Source organism: Catharus ustulatus, chromosome 4, assembly GCF_009819885.2.
Source record: "Catharus ustulatus isolate bCatUst1 chromosome 4, bCatUst1.pri.v2, whole genome shotgun sequence".
NCBI classification, from domain to species: domain Eukaryota; kingdom Metazoa; phylum Chordata; class Aves; order Passeriformes; family Turdidae; genus Catharus; species Catharus ustulatus.
In genome coordinates, this window is record NC_046224.1 from 38,125,498 (window position 1) to 38,142,216 (window position 16,719).

Genomic DNA, 16,719 nt, shown 5'->3' on the forward strand with positions numbered 1-16,719 from the left:
ATATTAGTGTTCAGAGATTTGGGGCAATCTTAGAAACTGAAAAGAATTGTCCAAAATTATAAGAGACTTAAGACCCTCTTTTTTTTTTTTTTTTCTGAGAGAAATTAAGCATTTGTTTGTTTTTGATTCCCTTCTCTGTGTAAAGTCCTCTTAAAATCACTTCTACACTGTAAAGGAGTTCTGATTGATGCCTCCATGTTACCAAGCAGCATATCTTCCCCAAAAACTGCATTAGAACATTCGTAGGAATTTTCCATTCTTAATAAAGTATCAGGAACACCATAAGAAATGCACATGGTAGAGTAGCTTTAAGTTGGACATGGAAACTCCACAACCTGACAAAATAATGTAAGATATTTATATGTTTATTTTTGCAACTGCTGGGACCATGGTCTAAACTTAACATTGCTTAGTTTTCTTCTAAGGTCTCTCTTGATGACCCCTTGAGTTTCTTGGTTTCATCATGGTTTTTTGCACCAAATTGTTTTTCTTAAGGCCTCTCTGATCTAATATAAAACATGTGGATTGTTGTTAAATAGTTCAGAAAGAAAATACTTCTAAAGATCTTGTGCTAGTGTATCAAACAAAGGTTTGAAAAAGCTGAAGGAAAATGTATTTCCATTTATGTATGTCTGAGTCACTGATGTTGGAATATCATTTTAGTCCTTGCCAGTACTCCTCCCTTTGCTAAACTTTACAACTGTGGAAGATCATTAGAAGTCTCTAAAGTGGCTTAAGAGACTTAATGGAATACTTTTTCATGTTGCAGTTGTATTGACTTTCTTAGGAAATTGATTTTTCCACAGAACGGAGCATAGGATTTTATGCAAAATCTTGTTTGATTCCTTCAGTACTCCTTCTAAGTCTTACCAGGGTAAGGAACCTTGATAATGCATATTTTGGTATGCAGCATATACAGTCCAGAACTATATATGTGAATCATTAACCTTGTGGTGTTAGCATTAAATGTAACAAATTCATGTCCAAACCCCTCTTGTTGAAAAAATAGTGAATTCCTTCACTGGGAAATATTTTCCTGACTTCTAGCAGAAAGAAAAAAAAATATTTTTTCTTGGGGGGGAAGATTATACTGAAAAAAAGCCAAACATATGCAAGTTTGCATCCTTTTTTGTGTTGTTATTTTACCTGTTGCTGTTCAAAACAGTTACATAAAAACTATAAAACCAGAAAGAAAGAAGGAAAGACAACAGAAAAAAGTACTTTATTGTCTTGCTGTAAAAAAACCCCAAAAAACAAAAACCATTCCTTTAAAATCTGGTTGCAGGATCTAAAGCCTGGAAACTTGGCCGTAAATGAAGACTGTGAATTGAAGGTAAGGTATGTTTATTTGAAAAAACACCCAGATGTGTTAGAAGGCAGAAGACAACAGGTGCAGGAGCTGTGGACATACTGGCTGGTTTCAGTGTTGGGCCAGCCTTTTTGCTCTTGAATCACAATTGGCCTGTACATCCTCACAAAACAACAGGGAATGTGAATGGTTGCTTCTACGTCCTGATGTGTAAGGACACATCAGATCTTACAGCCAAGGTTTCATCCCTAAAAGAAACATAAGAGTTTGTGGCAATGATTTGGTTATGTAAGAATTTCAGCTTTGAATAAATAGAAAAAGTCTAATTCTACAAACTAGGAGATACAGAAGATCAAAGGTTGTGAAGGACACCCTTAATTGAATAAAATAGCACTACAAAAGTGTTTTTTAGCATGCAACATGCAAACTATATACTTGCGTGTTGCCATTGTAATGTCAATATTGGTCTTTGGGGACTGGCCTGAATGTTCTGGGGTCCTGTGATTTTAGAGTTTTCCTACCTAACACGAAAAGCCATTGACTTTTCCTGGCTTGTACTTGGAAAAATGGTGAATGGATCCCAGGGTGATGGGAAAAGAGAAAAGAGTCTAGAAAAAAAGGTTGTATATGGTTGTCTTCCCCCACACCCTCAGCTGTACAATTATATTTTTGGATGCAGGCTGGGTGTCTCCTGATCTGTATCTTATTTAACACATTTTTTTCTGCACACTCTCAAAGTCAGTTTATGGAGGCACAGGATCACATTGCTAGGGATAGTGCAACCATTTTCCCCCATGTCTGTACACTGAGCAGCTTCCCTTGCATCAACTCCAGTGATGATGAGACTGTAAGCAAGTTGGAACAATTCCTTCCATGGGTAATTAATTAGCTATCAGTTTTTTCACAATGAGCTTTCTGGTGCTCATTTTTTTCCCTCATCTGATGCTCTCAACTCCTACTAAGGTATCAGAAAAGTGACAGTGAAGAGTGTATGAGGGGAAATCACTTCCTTTCTGTAGTCTCAAAGTTACAAGTTATTTTGGTTAGTTATTGAAGCAGTTTAGGAAAATTAAGTCTGCCGAGTCAAAGGAGGCCTATCCTTGAAGAGCTGAGGGAAATGGGGTCATTCTTTCATAATTCACAAATTGTAAAATGGATTTTCAAATGTGCTCTGAAAATTGCTTTTAAAAATAAAAGTTTTATATGAAGATAGTTGTTGAAATGGTACCATATTAAGTACAAACAGGATACATTTGTTCCTGATCTTAATGAAATGCAAATGAAAATAAATAATGAAGTTAATGCATAATACACAAAAAAGTCTTGCTGTTATTTTCTACTAATCTACAAAACCAAATTATATTTTAGTTGTTTCCAGCTCTACATGCCACAAGCCTTGGTAGATAAAATGTTTAAAGGACTGTGACAGAATAGACTATACCACATTTGGCTTTGAACTGTTACATAAATTTTTACAATTTTTTTTCCACCCTCGCTGCTGTCTTACTGGGAAAATATAATGTGTGCTGAATGTGTACAATAAAAACCATATATAAAGGTGTATTTTGCCACTGCAAAAATTTTGTGTCTAGCAAATCTTCAGTACCCAAAGAATCAGCCACAATCAAGTGCATTTAATTGGTATGAATAAAGAATATCTCCCTTTGCATTCTATTCCTGTTTTTAAATTGATTGGTAATCAGCAGTTATGGGGAAAACATGGAAATTATATTTCCAGTGTGGCAATAAAGATAAGCCATAACATTTTGTAGACTTGATTTGTAAATGAAAATATAATTTTCCTTTTTGTTAGTGCCAGGGAATGATGAAATATCCTGATGTATTTTAGCATGCTTAATTGCAGAGAACATTACAAAAACACGACTCTTGGAATAGGAGTGCTCAGGTGTCCCTGTTAAAACCCCTGCCCTGTCAATAAAGATGTGCAGCCTGATTCACATGAATAACTGTGGCTGTTCATGCAAAGCTTCATGAGTAGAACTTTACTTATCCATGCTTCCTGTTTCTTGTTAGAAGCATGAACTTTCCAGCAAATACAAACTGATTGCCGTTCCAGGAGTGGAATTTTCTTGCTGTTCGCTGCATCTTTTGATGGTCCATACACGTGGGCCCTCGTAAGGCACATTTTACAGAAGTTGACCAAAGGTCATAACATTCATTTTTAATCTTGCTGCTGTACACATTGCTGTATCTAGAGAGAAATATCTGAAAATCTTAAAAATAAGCTGAATTGTGCTTCAAAATAGCACTTAAAAAAATTGCATGGATCTTGCATTCTTTACAAAAGGTTTTTCTGTAGTTGATGCTGGAGGTTGGAGAAGACTTAGTGGGACTCAGTGATGGTAATTTTCCCTACTCTTGTTGCCAGTTTTCAGTGTGACCTAGAGGAAGTCTTCTCTTATGAATTACTCATAAAGTAGAAATAACAATACCTTATTACTTCAGAATATTGTTGGAACGCACTCCTGAATAAGTGTGCCACCTGGGATATGAGAGCAATGGACACTGTCTAAAATGGGTGCTGTTGTTTTAGCTGTAACTTGGTACAATGGTGATTCTGTGGTCAAGGAACTTTTTGCGTTAAATGTGTCCAGTATTTTTAATTAGTAAGTGAATAAGGTTTTCTTTTACTGGTCTTACAGCTTTTGATGGTGCCATAGAAGTATGTAAATTTAAAAGAATTTATTTAAATCTCTGTGCTACCTCTGTCTTGATTTTTTTAAATGAGAGCAAGACACTTCAATGAGAAAAAGATAACAAAAATATAATTAATCTCTGAAGATTGCTCCGGTTTTGGGTTTTTTTCTACAGTTGTAAAGAGCTGTATGAACTAGATAATGAGTTATCTGATCTGAATGTGTTTTGTGCTTCCACTACAGATCTTGGATTTTGGATTGGCAAGGCATACAGACAGTGAGATGACTGGCTATGTGGTTACAAGGTGGTACAGAGCCCCGGAGGTCATACTTAACTGGATGCATTACACTCAGACAGGTCAGTGTCTCTTCAGAAGTATCTTAACAGAGCTAAAGCAGTACTGAATCAGGTGATATGTAAACAAGATTTTGTTTCTGAAATTAATAAGAAATTGAAGGTGAAAATGATAATGTAATTGTGCAGTATTTCCTTGTAGATAAATTGCAGGTAATCATGTGGTGGTGAGTTTGGGTTTTTTTAATATATGTTTTGAGAGTAAAAGAAAGTGTCTCGGTGATAAGGAAAAAAACTATTTAAATTGTACAATCATGACAGTCTGGTCTCTGTTCTTGTGTTCCTGTAAAGGTGTGCTAATTTTAATTTGAACAGACAGGAGAAAATGGCAAAAGAAGGGAATTCAAACAACACTAAGATAACTATGGAAGTTTTTGAAAGCATTGAAAATTTACTTCCTGTGTACCTCTTACTGAGAAACTCGTTCTGCATATTATTAGATTATCTCCAGTCTGCTCATTAGAAAGTCTGGTAGTTTTACCTGTGCTGTTCATCATGCTTGGCAAGGCACACATTTATTTTATAACAGGCTATAAAGGTAATTTTTATACTTATTTAAAATATGTTTTAAATTAAACTTTATGCACATTTAAACAGACAACTTAATGTGCTTCTTGATTTTTTTTTTCAGTTGACATCTGGTCTGTGGGCTGTATAATGGCTGAGATGATAACAGGGAGACCTCTGTTCAAGGGAAATGATCGTATCCTTCAGTGAATTTATGATATTGATGTAAGAAAATTATGAGAGGTTGTTATGTGATACAGTAAGCCTGTTCAAAAACTGATGAGTATAAATTGAAATTGATAGTAAAACTTGCTTGGAGCTTTCTCATTAAATCATTATGTCATATCTCTACCACTTCTGGACACATGCCAGTTAAAACTTGTATTAGTGATTTTTTTTAGTAGAAGTGATCTTTAAATCACATCTCAAATCATCAAGTGAAAGGCTCTGTGGTAACAGAAAAGCCTTTTTTTTTCCTAGTGTGTGCAATACATATGTTGATTGTTTAGATACTCTAATACTTTTGGACTAGTTTTTGTCCAAACAATACAGAGCAGGCCTGATAATATTAGAAAATTTTGCAGATGATTCAATTGTGTTCCCAAATTATAGGATGTTTTCTTTGCATTTTCTAAGAAAAATTGAGAACTTTCATCTTTTATAAATCTTCTGTTCAGTCATTGAATTAAGATTTTTATATTATTCTTCAACAGCAAAAAAAACCATTACTTTTGCAGGATGCTTAGTTTCCTAATAGAAAGAATTTGTTCCTTATTTCTGGTGTTCAGATCTGGACCAACTCACAGAAATAATGAAAATAACAGGTACACCAACTCAAGATTTTGTTCAAAAATTGCACAGTCAAGATGTGAGTATTCTGATTTGTCAGTTGATTTTCTGTGTCTTAATTTTCCTTTAAACCATGCTCAGTTCTTAGACAGGCTGAGGTGATATATATTAATTACTGATATGAAGACCCCTGATGGTCCTTCTCTGCCTTGACATGATTTGTGCACCCAAATGCTGCTGGAGATGAGGGGTGGAACAACAGAAAATTATCAGAACATTATTTAAATATTTCAGGATTTCAGTGTGCCCTATAAACAGCTGAGCTGATACATGGCAACTTTTATTGTAAAGGTACTGAAAGCATGAAGATATTCAGAAAACCCGGTTGTTTGCAAATGTCTCTTTTCTGTCCTTATGTCAATGTCCTTCTGGACTCCTAAGGCCCTTACTATAAAGAACCTAAATTTATTCATTAGACTAACTGTAAAATCTAAAGGAATTACCATAAGAGGTTCACTTCTAGAGATTACTGTAAACTCAGTATGACATTCTTTCAAATAATTAATCATGGGTTTAATGCTTGATTAAAAAAAAAAAAAAAAAAAGATTCCATTCAGGAAGAAGGTGAATATCATCAGAAAAAATGCATTTGTACAATGTGCTGTCAAAATATTGTTGAGAAAGGTATTAAGCATATAGTTAATGTTGTCACATTACAAAGATGGCAAAGATTTAATTTAATATCTGTGTTTCTTTTAAGGCAAAAAATTATATCAAAAGCCTCCCAAAAGTCCAGAAGAAAGATTTTGCATCCATCTTGAAGTATGCAAATCCTTTGGGTAAGGCTGTTAGTGTGCATGTGTACAGCTTGTTCTTGTGTTTGCATTGGAAGCAGCTGCAGTATCAGTCATGAGACAGGTGATGTGATGGTTCTTGGGCTATTCTGACTCTTGCTTTCCATAATTAATAATTTTGATTGTGGCGGCTGAACTTTGCTGAGTTTCAACTTGCCAGGAATCAGTTGTTTCTTAGAAGCATTAAAAAACCCCTAGTATTTTGTGGTTTGGGTTTCAAACTAGCGCCTGCTTATTGGTTTTACTTGAGCAGATTCCTCAAGAGCCCTGGCAGATTAAGTATATGCAATAAAATTTTCTCTGTACTGTATTTGAACTGTAATTCAGAAAGCCCAATCTGATCTGCTGTTGAAATACAAGAAAATGGAAAGCTGACATTTTAGTAATGGAATTAATACATCCTGAGAAACATCTGTGCATTCCTGAGAAACACTGGCTTAGATTCCATAGATATTAACAGCCAGAAGAGCATACCGAGTGTGCATAACTGTGACATGACCTGAGGCAGCCAGTGCTCTGAAATTACTCTCCCTATGCATTATCAATTCCCCAACGACCTAAACATTGACAAAACCAGTTTTATTAGAGTATTAATTAGGATAATTGAATTTTCTCAATTTAAGAAGTTAAAATTTTAGGTTCAGATACAGTTACAAATAAATGTGATTAATAAACAGCTTTTACCCTTATTGCATGGTTAGCTGATGGGTAGCTACAGCAAGCTACACATTTCTATTTAGTTTTCAGGATGCCTCTTCTTGTCATTTCTGTGGCCATCTGGCTGCTTGTGGTCTGGAATAGGACTTCAAAGAGAATATGCAACATGGCTAGCAGGAGTTGAAGCATCCTGTCCCACACTTCTGCCTCTACTTCCTTTCAGCTGCTCCAAACCCAAGAACATCCTTTCAGGATAGAAAACAGAAAATAAACAAAGCATTCATCATACCTATTTATACTAGTAACACTAGTTTACACTTTGACATCTAGCAATGGACCAAATCCAAAATCCACAGGAGGGGAATGCACAAAATTTTAATGGATTGTTGTGGCTGAGGTCAAAACCACATAGCAGATAAAGTTCTGACATTCTGAGCATGGACAATTGATCTGTCTTAGTGAACTTAGTGAACTTCAAAGTCTACTTGGTTTGGATTTGGTGACGCAGAGCGCAGTTCTTGTTGGCTGTTCACCTGTTCATTCAGCTGCTGTCAGGGCGTGATGTACCTTAGAAGCACAGTGAGTGGCAGTGATGGAGGACACCTGGGAAAGCCCAGGCTCAGTAGTCCTGGAGCCAGAAGCTGAGAAGTCATTAGCTGAGATGTTTTCTGTATTGCGTACAGAAGCAAGGGAACACCTCTGCATTCCATCAGGCTTTGTACACATCCCAGCTTGCTCACAAAAGTTTTGCAAAGAGGCCCCACTGGCTATAAATGGACACCCAATGATTCTGTTCTATTACTCCATGTACTTATTTACTTATTACCTCCAGGGCAGTATTACTGTGTACAAGTAGAATCAGGTGTGTGATTTGAATATGCTATTGGTTTTCTGTGCAATAGCTGTAAACCTTTTGGAGAAGATGCTGGTGCTGGATGCAGAGAAGCGAGTCACGGCAGCTGAGGCTTTGATGCATCCTTACTTTGAAGCAGTTCATGATCCTGAGGAAGAAATTGATGCTGAGAAATACGACGACACATTTGATAACATGGATCTTCCACTAGATGAGTGGAAGCGTGAGTTTAATTTTGTGATGTTTTCAAAAATAACCAGATTGAAAGGTCATGCAGAAATAAAAATGTTCCCCCTTGCAAATTAACTCCTCTGCTTTGGAGCGAACAAAGTAAATAGACAGCATTAAGAGAAATGCCATTGATAAGCCAGTTTTGCTCTTACCAAGTTCTTGTGGAAGGATCTCCAAAGGCTTCTTCTCTGCTTCGTAATGGAGGCTGTCCTCCATTTCCCTAATGTTCCTGTCCTCCCATCTTCTGCAACATAGAAAAGAAACCAGTTCTGTAACTTGCCTTTCAGTGGAGAGGGCAGGTGAAGAGATTTTTTGACTGTTGCCTCTACAGGACTGCAGGGATTGCTGGGCTTAAGGTTAAAATCTCTGCTGACACAGATATGTTTTTCTCCCTCAGAAAATCTAAGTCTAATATTTTCATCTAAGGTCACAGGTTTGTAGTTTGGCTTTTAAGTGAGGACCTGACTTTTAAATCAAATGTGCTCAGTAGCTCTTGCTGAGGATATTGCCCGCTATAGTCGAAAGTCAGTGCTCGCATCCCTTTGAAAGCACCTATACCATTTCAGTATTGGGCTACTTTTTCAAATCTGAAATGGTGAAAAATTGATCCTTCATTCCCTTACTTTTTGTACTCTTCATTCTCTTTTTGCCTGAAGAGGTCTCTCTCTTCCTGAGCTAGATCAGAGCCCAATCATGCTGGGGTTGCACCTTGCTCATTCATGTTTGTGCAGCTCCTTTTCTGATTAGACCACAGTAATGCTATATCTATTCTGTTGTTTTGCAGGCATTACATATAAAGAGATACTGAACTTCAAGCCACCACAGACACTGGACTCAAAGGAGACAGCAGTGTAATTATATGGCTCGGTATTTTCAGAATTCTGAGGAAGGCAGAAAAGTTGTAAATGTTTGTGACATTTCAGGTGTATAAACTTTTTATAAATAAGCTCTATGTAATCTGTTTCATCTGCACTGTAAGAAAAAGCAATGTCCTTTACTCTGCATGTGGAAGTTGGTGCCTTTGGGCATAGCATTTAAAAAATATCCAAAAACTTATTTCTGCCTGCAACTTCTTCCTTCTGCACGAAAGGACTCCGACTGCAACAACCTGATGCCATGCTCAAAAGAGCAGGACTAATTCTTCAACTCAGAGATCAGAAGAGTACAAGTTACCACCCCAGGCAAGCTGAGAACACAGTATGTCTGATGTGCTGTGACTGCTCTCTAAGGCCACAGAACTGTCATGAACACAAGAAGTACTCATGTGACATCCTCTGAGATGCCTGGGAAGGCTAATCATCTGTTAGCTCAGGGACTGCAGTGGGTAGCAGAGACACAGCCCAAATGAGTGCCTGTGTCCCCTGTCCTGTGTGAGCAGAAGAGAATCTCAGAAGTGTTGATGTCCTAGATTTTCTTCACAGTAACCAGCATAGCAGGACAAGATTTCATAAACTTGCTAGGTGAAGAGTCACTGGATATATAATCACTGTATAGCATTTTTCTTTGAATACAGTGCATTTTCTTTGTATAGTAGACTAGGGATCAAGGATTTTCAGGGAGAAATTTCTTCAGATTTTCTAGAATTTTGTAGGCTCTCTAACATCTTAGTATTGAAATTATCTTGGACAATCAGCAGTGCTGATTTTAAAAATAAAGCTGAATGTGGGTCACTTTATGGAAAATGTAATGAGGATCAAAATTATATACTGCAGCTCTTTGTCAGGAATACCTGCAGCAAGTGGAGTTTTTTCACAGTGTACAAAACTCTTATCAAGTGAAGAATGATAATTATTCCCTTTTTATACCCTTTTGAACTCATCTTGGTAAAACCTTCAGATCTTTTGTTGAGAGGTATCTTAGCAGGAGTCAACTTCCTTATGGGTTAGATGCTTCCTGAATTCCTCTTGTTGTCCTGTAACTGTATTTTCCTAGGTGCTTTGTAAGAGTCTCTGAGAGGTGGGAAAAAAATTTGCAAACTTTTGTGAAGAATTTCTAGGTGAAATTGCTTGTCTTTCTTAAAGTTTGTCTTCACAGCTGACTGTTTGGATATGAGTTATTCCCAATGTAATACACTCTGGTATGTTAGTGCTGAGTGAAATGAATGTGAAAGAAGACATTTGCTCTTAGCAGGTAGTAACTGGAAAAAAAATTTACTTGGGTTTTATTTTTTCTTTAATAACAAATATAAATCATAAGTTCAATAAAGGCACAGTTACTCCGTTTCTTTCAATTAATGTTTGAATTAAACACCTGTAAATATTAGCATTTGTTTAAAAATTGTTTGTGATGAGAGTTGATTAGCTAGGTGGACACCTAGAGAGACTAAATAGTAACAGAAATCTTAAATTCATGTATTTGACAAGTCATTAAAAACTACAGTTTCAGGAATGAAAAAAGGCAGAGAATGTAAACTGAATCAAAATATTTTTCCAAATTATAGGCTCCTCACAGAGGAAGGCATACTTAAGAGTCATACCCCATTTTGCACTATGGATTTTCTGCTTGGTCTACACTTCTATGTTAAAGATAAACTTGTATCTTTTACAGAATAGATGTTTCCTCTTAGGTTCTTTTTCTGTGGTCTTCTTAAAAGTTGTAGGAGGAAAGTGCCTATTGGAGTTAGTGGTGTTGATAGACCAAGTCAATGGGAAATGAAAAATGTCAAAACACTTACTTAAATATCCTGCCACTATATTTTAAATAGATTTTAGCATCCTAAATTCTAGCAAATGCCTAAAGTCTGGAGATAATGCAGATGGTTCAAATGTTAGTCTGACTAGGAGGCAGCATTTTTTAATAGAAAAATTGCATTGCATTTTCTTCCTAAAGGCTAACACTTCAGTGGGCATTTCCACAAAGTCAAGCCTTAAAATCCTCCATTGGCTGAGATGAACTTTTCCCTGTCTTAATTTTGGAGAAGCAACCAGCACACTTGAGAAAGACATAAAAAGATAATATTAGCTTTTCTTGCTAGTGAAGGAATATAGAATTTCTAAAGTAACTGAAGACCTTGATGCATATGTCAGTAAAGACAGAAATACTGCTGTGCCATCAGCAAATGGCAAAGGCAACATCAAGTTGGTCAAGAAGTTTCTGTGAAGAGATTGAATTCTGCAGAAATGGCTCCAAGTGGCAGTAGAGATCATTAAAAGGACTGTGAGGTGAAAGCAGAAAAGGGAGCCCCTTTCTCCACTGGACTCCAGAGGAAAACCGGATTTCTCCACATCACCACTGGACCTCCGGAGGGAAACTGCACCTTCTACAGGAGCACTGCTCCAACTGAATCACATCTGTCACTGCAGGAGGATGCAGCCACCATTTAATGGGACTGCTACCAACACCCTGCCTGAACAGGGTGTCAGGTTGTACTCTGACTTTGTCAGGGTTTGGGGTTTGTTTCTTTGTAGTACTGTATTTCTATTTTAATTTCCCTAGAAAAGAACTGTTATTTCTAATTCCCATATTTTTGCCTGAAAGCCCCTTGATTTCAAAATTATAATAATTTGGAGGGAGAAGCTTTACATTCTCCATTTCAAAGAGAAGTTCCTGCCTTTCTCAGCAGACACCTGTCCTCCAAACTAAAACAGCATCTTTTTGTTCTTTGTCCGTATATAAGCTGCACCTGATTATAAGCCGCACTTCGGGTTCGGACCAAAATTTTAGTCAAAATTGTGCGGCTTATAAAGGTGAAATTACTTACTTTGCAGCAGAAGCAGCAGCTACTCCGAAGGGAGAGGCAGTAGTTCCTAAGTTTTCATTTGCTATTCCTACTGGTGCTAAGCAACTCAGGTATAAGAACCCAATTTCTGTTTGCCTTAAAAGATAAGTGTAAATACATTCTGCATGTACGTGAAATATGTTGTGACAAATAAAGGTTGTGAGTTTGTTTTTTACACAGTAATGGTCTTATTTTCCCCGTATGTATTCCCAGATGTATAATCAGCACTGAAAACATTATTTTCAGTAAAGGGATCTGTATGAAATTAGTACTGTAGGTACATTTCATGTAATATTAGCTGCTGATATAGTTTCTTTCAGAAATTAGTCAGACCACAGATGCTAATCTTTCTCCCATTTTGTGAACCTGGAGTTGCCACAGAGCTGATCTGACTATACTAGTGCCACCAAATTATTCTTAACATCTTCTTGGATTTTACCAGATATCTCTGCTTTGTTTTGAAGGACAGGATTTTGGTTCTTAAATGCAGTTGCATTTTAGAGCAAGATTGTCACTTTAAGTATTAGTCTTTGTTGCATTGAAGACTCACCAAATGTTGAATTTTTATATGTGCTTTTGTGGGCCAGATGTGGTTCACAATTTTCTTTCTTGAATATTTTCTCTTTTTTAAATAGGATATCACTGAGGTGCATGTTAACGTGTCCTACAAAATGTGCTCAGAAGATGCACTTTGTTCTTGATTGGGAATTACTGGCATATGAGGAGGGTGGGATTCTTTGAGTTTCCTGCTTTCTGATCTGCTGTTCAAAAGTGAATACCAGATGTTTCTGGTCTGTTACAGCTAAGGTTCTCAAAGAATGAAGCATCTGTTAGATGCTGTCATTCACTGGATCTTGGTATAAAATAGCCATGTATTTCAACAGTCCCTGCAGGGACCACAGAAAAGAATAGGGGCTCAAAACACCTGCTGTCTCTGCTGATTAATTCTCCTTCTCCTGCATACACTGGTGGCAACTGGTTGTATAAGCCAAACAATACCAAAAGCAGTTTCACGCACAGCAGCGCCTTAAAATCTCCTCCTAAGTCTTCATAACAATTCAGAAGCCTGAGTTGGAGAAAGATCAAGGGAGGAGGATTTCCATCATACAGACACTCTTTGAAACTTCATGGAGTACCACTTAATAAGCAGCTCTTGTGCACAGATCATTTGCAGCCTGTGGAATAGTAACATCTGAAAACTGCATTTTCACCTAGCAACCACCTGCAGCTCTGAGGCATGGGACTGGTGGATGCTTTTTAGCTACGGGAACAGCACCCCACAAGGAGGTGAGTGGGGACAAGGAAAGTTTTTAATGATTCATCATTTTTGTCTGCTGCTGTTTTACTCTGTAATAGTGGGAGCTGCTTTATGTTTAGCTTCATTACTTTTCTAACCAGGAGTTTTCTAGTTTGTGGTCATGAGTAAGCAATGAGGTGCATTTCCCAGCAAAAGTTAGAGTTATCCAGGCATGCAGCTCTTACATCTTTCATTAAAGCATTTTGAATATGCTGTTATCTTTGAGAAACAAAATAGACTGCTGGTGAAACAAATGAAATGCAAGGAAAGGAATTGCTCAAATCCTGTTTGAGAATGCTCTTGGTTCTGCCACACAAGGTCCTGGGAGCACATTCTCCTAGGAGCAGTAAAGTCTCTTGCTGTGTTTGCATGGTGCCAGCGGCCTTGAGGCTGTCAGTGATACTTGTAATACCAGCATCTAATCCACTTCAGTCTGATAGTAATGGGAAATTCACTATTACCATAACATTGTTATATCACAGTTGATAACAGCAAAATTGTACTGCATGGAAAACCATGGACATTTATTCCATGGGTTCTGGGCCACGGCAGCTTTTTTTAGGCATTTTAAAAGTCCCATTTATACATGATAGTTCCTGCTGCCAAGTAGCACCACTTTGGCATGTGCCCAGACATTTTGCTGTTCCTTTGTAACTCCTTACATTTTTGGGTTTGAGCCAAGTTTGATTTTTCTTTTTTATAAAAATGGTAGTGCACTACTGTAAGGAGAAAAAATAGAGCCAAGACATGTAATCAGAAAAACATCCACTCAGGTTTTCTCTAAAGCAATAGATGCAGCAAAGTGCTGCAGGCATGGTTCATTTACTAGCATTGAGATGGCCACAGAGCCAACAGTGCCTGGAAAATTGTGCTCAGCCAAACTGATGGGTGCATACGGCTGTCATCTCTTGTTCTCCAGCCATAAAAGAGTAACAATGCAGCCTTTGTGAGGTAGTTGTTCCGAAAGCCTGATGGAGAGCTCTGCTGTAAGGGTTATGAGACAGTCTGCAGGAGGTCACAAAGCTTTGGCTGCTGGGACTGGGTGCCAGCTCAGAGCCACTGCAGCTAAGGGTGGTCCCTTCCCCATAGTGACCTTGTGGGGAGGCTCCCAGGCCTGTGGGAGCAAACCCTGATGGGAGGAGCTGCTTCCAGCAGAGGCTGCTGCCTTGGCCCTGCCTGAACTGCAGCTCCTCAGCACTCTGCAGCCCTGTCCCTGGCCATGGGTGCCACCAAACCATCTCCACTCACAGGCTGATGTCCCAGTCTGGCTTGTCCCCATCCCCAGGGAGGTGCCCCACACCCAGGGCTGGGGCTGGCCCCAGTTACCCCCTGCCATCTGCCCTGACCTAGATATGGTGGTTTACATTAAAGTAGGGTCAAGTTGAAAAGATTTGTTGGCAGTACTCCCTAATAAATGGAATGAATACATATTTCTGTGCCACTGGCAAAGCTACTGTAAGTTGCTGTGAGTCTCCGTTTGGACTGTGTCATGACAACATCATTAATGAAATTTTTCATACACGATGCTTTTATGCAAAAGGTAGTGATCAGACAGGAAAGAAGATTACTGCAAGAGAGCGCAGCTTTCCTTTAAAGAAAGAAAATACAATGCAGGAAGATTTTTTGAAGGCATTATTAATATTGTAAATAAACAATCAGACTCATCAGAAAAGTGAAACCACAGCAGTGAGAATATTGTGAACACTGAGATCAAGTCCTGCCTGGTGGCAGAGTGGGAGGGCTAAGTCACCCGGCACATGTATACACCCTAGGTCTCATGTCACCTTACAGACTTCAAACATGACTCCCCATATGGCTTTAAAGCACTCTGGTAATGCTTTGTGTTCAGATTGCTGAATTTTCAGAACAGATGTGAAACTATGGCTGTACAAAAATGAGTGAATATTTGAAGACTCTATGAAATGAGTGTGATTCTCTTAATGAACAGCTCACTATCACTATAATTACTTTTTCCTACTCAGTATTGCCATTGCAAGCCTTTAAAACAGAACATTAACTGTGTTTCCTTAGGTTTCCCAGTAGGTTTTATGGCCTCTTATGCTTTATGGCTGGATTAATGGTTTTGATCACCTGAATTGATATGATTAATGTTATGAACTTGCTGCATGTCTTCCAGTTTTGAATTGCTTTCCATAACTAGTGTTTGGTATCATTAGAGTAATATGAGACATACATTATTTATGTACTGGGAATATCTGTAACCTCAGATCTTAGTGGTGGGGTAAGCATAACTTCCTATGAGAAAATGCTCAGGAAAATCTGAAGAGGTGAGCCAAGCAAGCAGAGACCATCAGTGTCCCACACACTGTCTTGCCTTAATGTATCAAATTCATACCAGTGGATGCCTGAGCACTCCCTTAGGGTTAATAAAATCTTCTCTAATGTGGTGTTGCAACATCATCAGCTAGTTCATACATCCTTTGTGATCAGCTAGGAGTTTTAAAGAAGACAAAATCTCTCTCTTCTTGTCCAGAAGTGTTAGTCCTTAGTAAACATGGGTATGACAGTAGGGCTGGTTTGTGAAGGGCCTCTACCACAAATGGTCCTTTTCTCTTGGAAAGGAGAAAAATGAAAAATTGGGAGTAGACAGAATTTTAAGCGCTTATTCCCCTCATTTTTCTGTGTTAGTTTTATCTACTCAAGCAGTATTCTAATCAAGAAAATGAAATACAGCTAATCCTCAAAGAAACAAGTAGCCAAGTGGATGTCCTCACATGTGTGGCCATAGATGCAAGCTGGCTTTTCCCACCAGAGTGTTGGGACAGAATTGCTGTGGAAGGACTTCAGTAAGCACAGGGACAGAAGTTGTTTGTTCCCGTTAAAGATTGACATGTGCATCTGCAGCATCCCTTACTGAAGCCAGGATATTAGGATGAGGTGGCTTTATTGTACCAGCTTTATGGCAGGGAAAATACCTCCTATACTGAATGCTTTTTCAAAATCATGGACCAAAACCAAACATTTTATAGAATGTTGTGAAAGGTAATTCACCAAAAACAGTGAAAAAGTAGTCTGTGTGTATTGGTCACTTCTGTCAGTTGTGTTCGCATAAAGGTCTGCCTTAAGACATTGCCATCAATAGGATGTATTCTAACACTCAGCATAAGCAAAACAGGCAGAATATTGCCTTCCAGGATATAGTCATGGATTATGGAAACTGTCTTTGCCTTCCTTAGGTACAGAACCTGTCTATCAGCAACTTTAGTACCTCTGTTTCATTTTGCTAGACTATAAGTGAGGAAAATGCTACTCAGCATGAAAAGAAACACAGCATTTTTTCTGGATGTTTCTAAAAGTAGTTTTCTCTCTCACCAAACAATTCAAAGGTCTCCTGTCCCAATACATTTAACATAAGTAATGCTGTAGTAGAGATGTAGCTGTAACAAGGCTTATGAGGAGTGGCAGTAGTTTTTATCACTTTTATCAGACAGATATAAGAGCAAAGGAAAAAAGCTGAGGAAGCTGTCAGGC

The 16,719-nt window shown here is 38.0% G+C and overlaps 1 protein-coding gene across 2 annotated transcripts in view; it reads left to right on the forward strand.

The window, feature by feature from the left end:
- MAPK12 (mitogen-activated protein kinase 12) overlaps positions 1-11,460 on the forward strand; it is a 32,764-nt gene extending 21,304 nt beyond the window's left edge. Inside the window, exons 6-12 of one of the 2 annotated variants that reach the window (XM_033057315.1) lie at positions 1,286-1,333; positions 4,210-4,324; positions 4,953-5,024; positions 5,617-5,696; positions 6,378-6,456; positions 8,031-8,204; positions 8,997-11,460. In XM_033057315.1, the coding sequence (XP_032913206.1) occupies positions 1,286-1,333; positions 4,210-4,324; positions 4,953-5,024; positions 5,617-5,696; positions 6,378-6,456; positions 8,031-8,204; positions 8,997-9,067 (639 nt within the window). In that variant the 3' untranslated portion in view covers positions 9,068-11,460. The remainder of the gene's footprint in view (positions 1-1,285; positions 1,334-4,209; positions 4,325-4,952; positions 5,025-5,616; positions 5,697-6,377; positions 6,457-8,030; positions 8,205-8,996) is intronic. The other variant, XM_033057316.1, reaches the window with a different exon arrangement.
- The last annotated feature ends 5,259 nt before the right edge of the window (positions 11,461-16,719 follow it).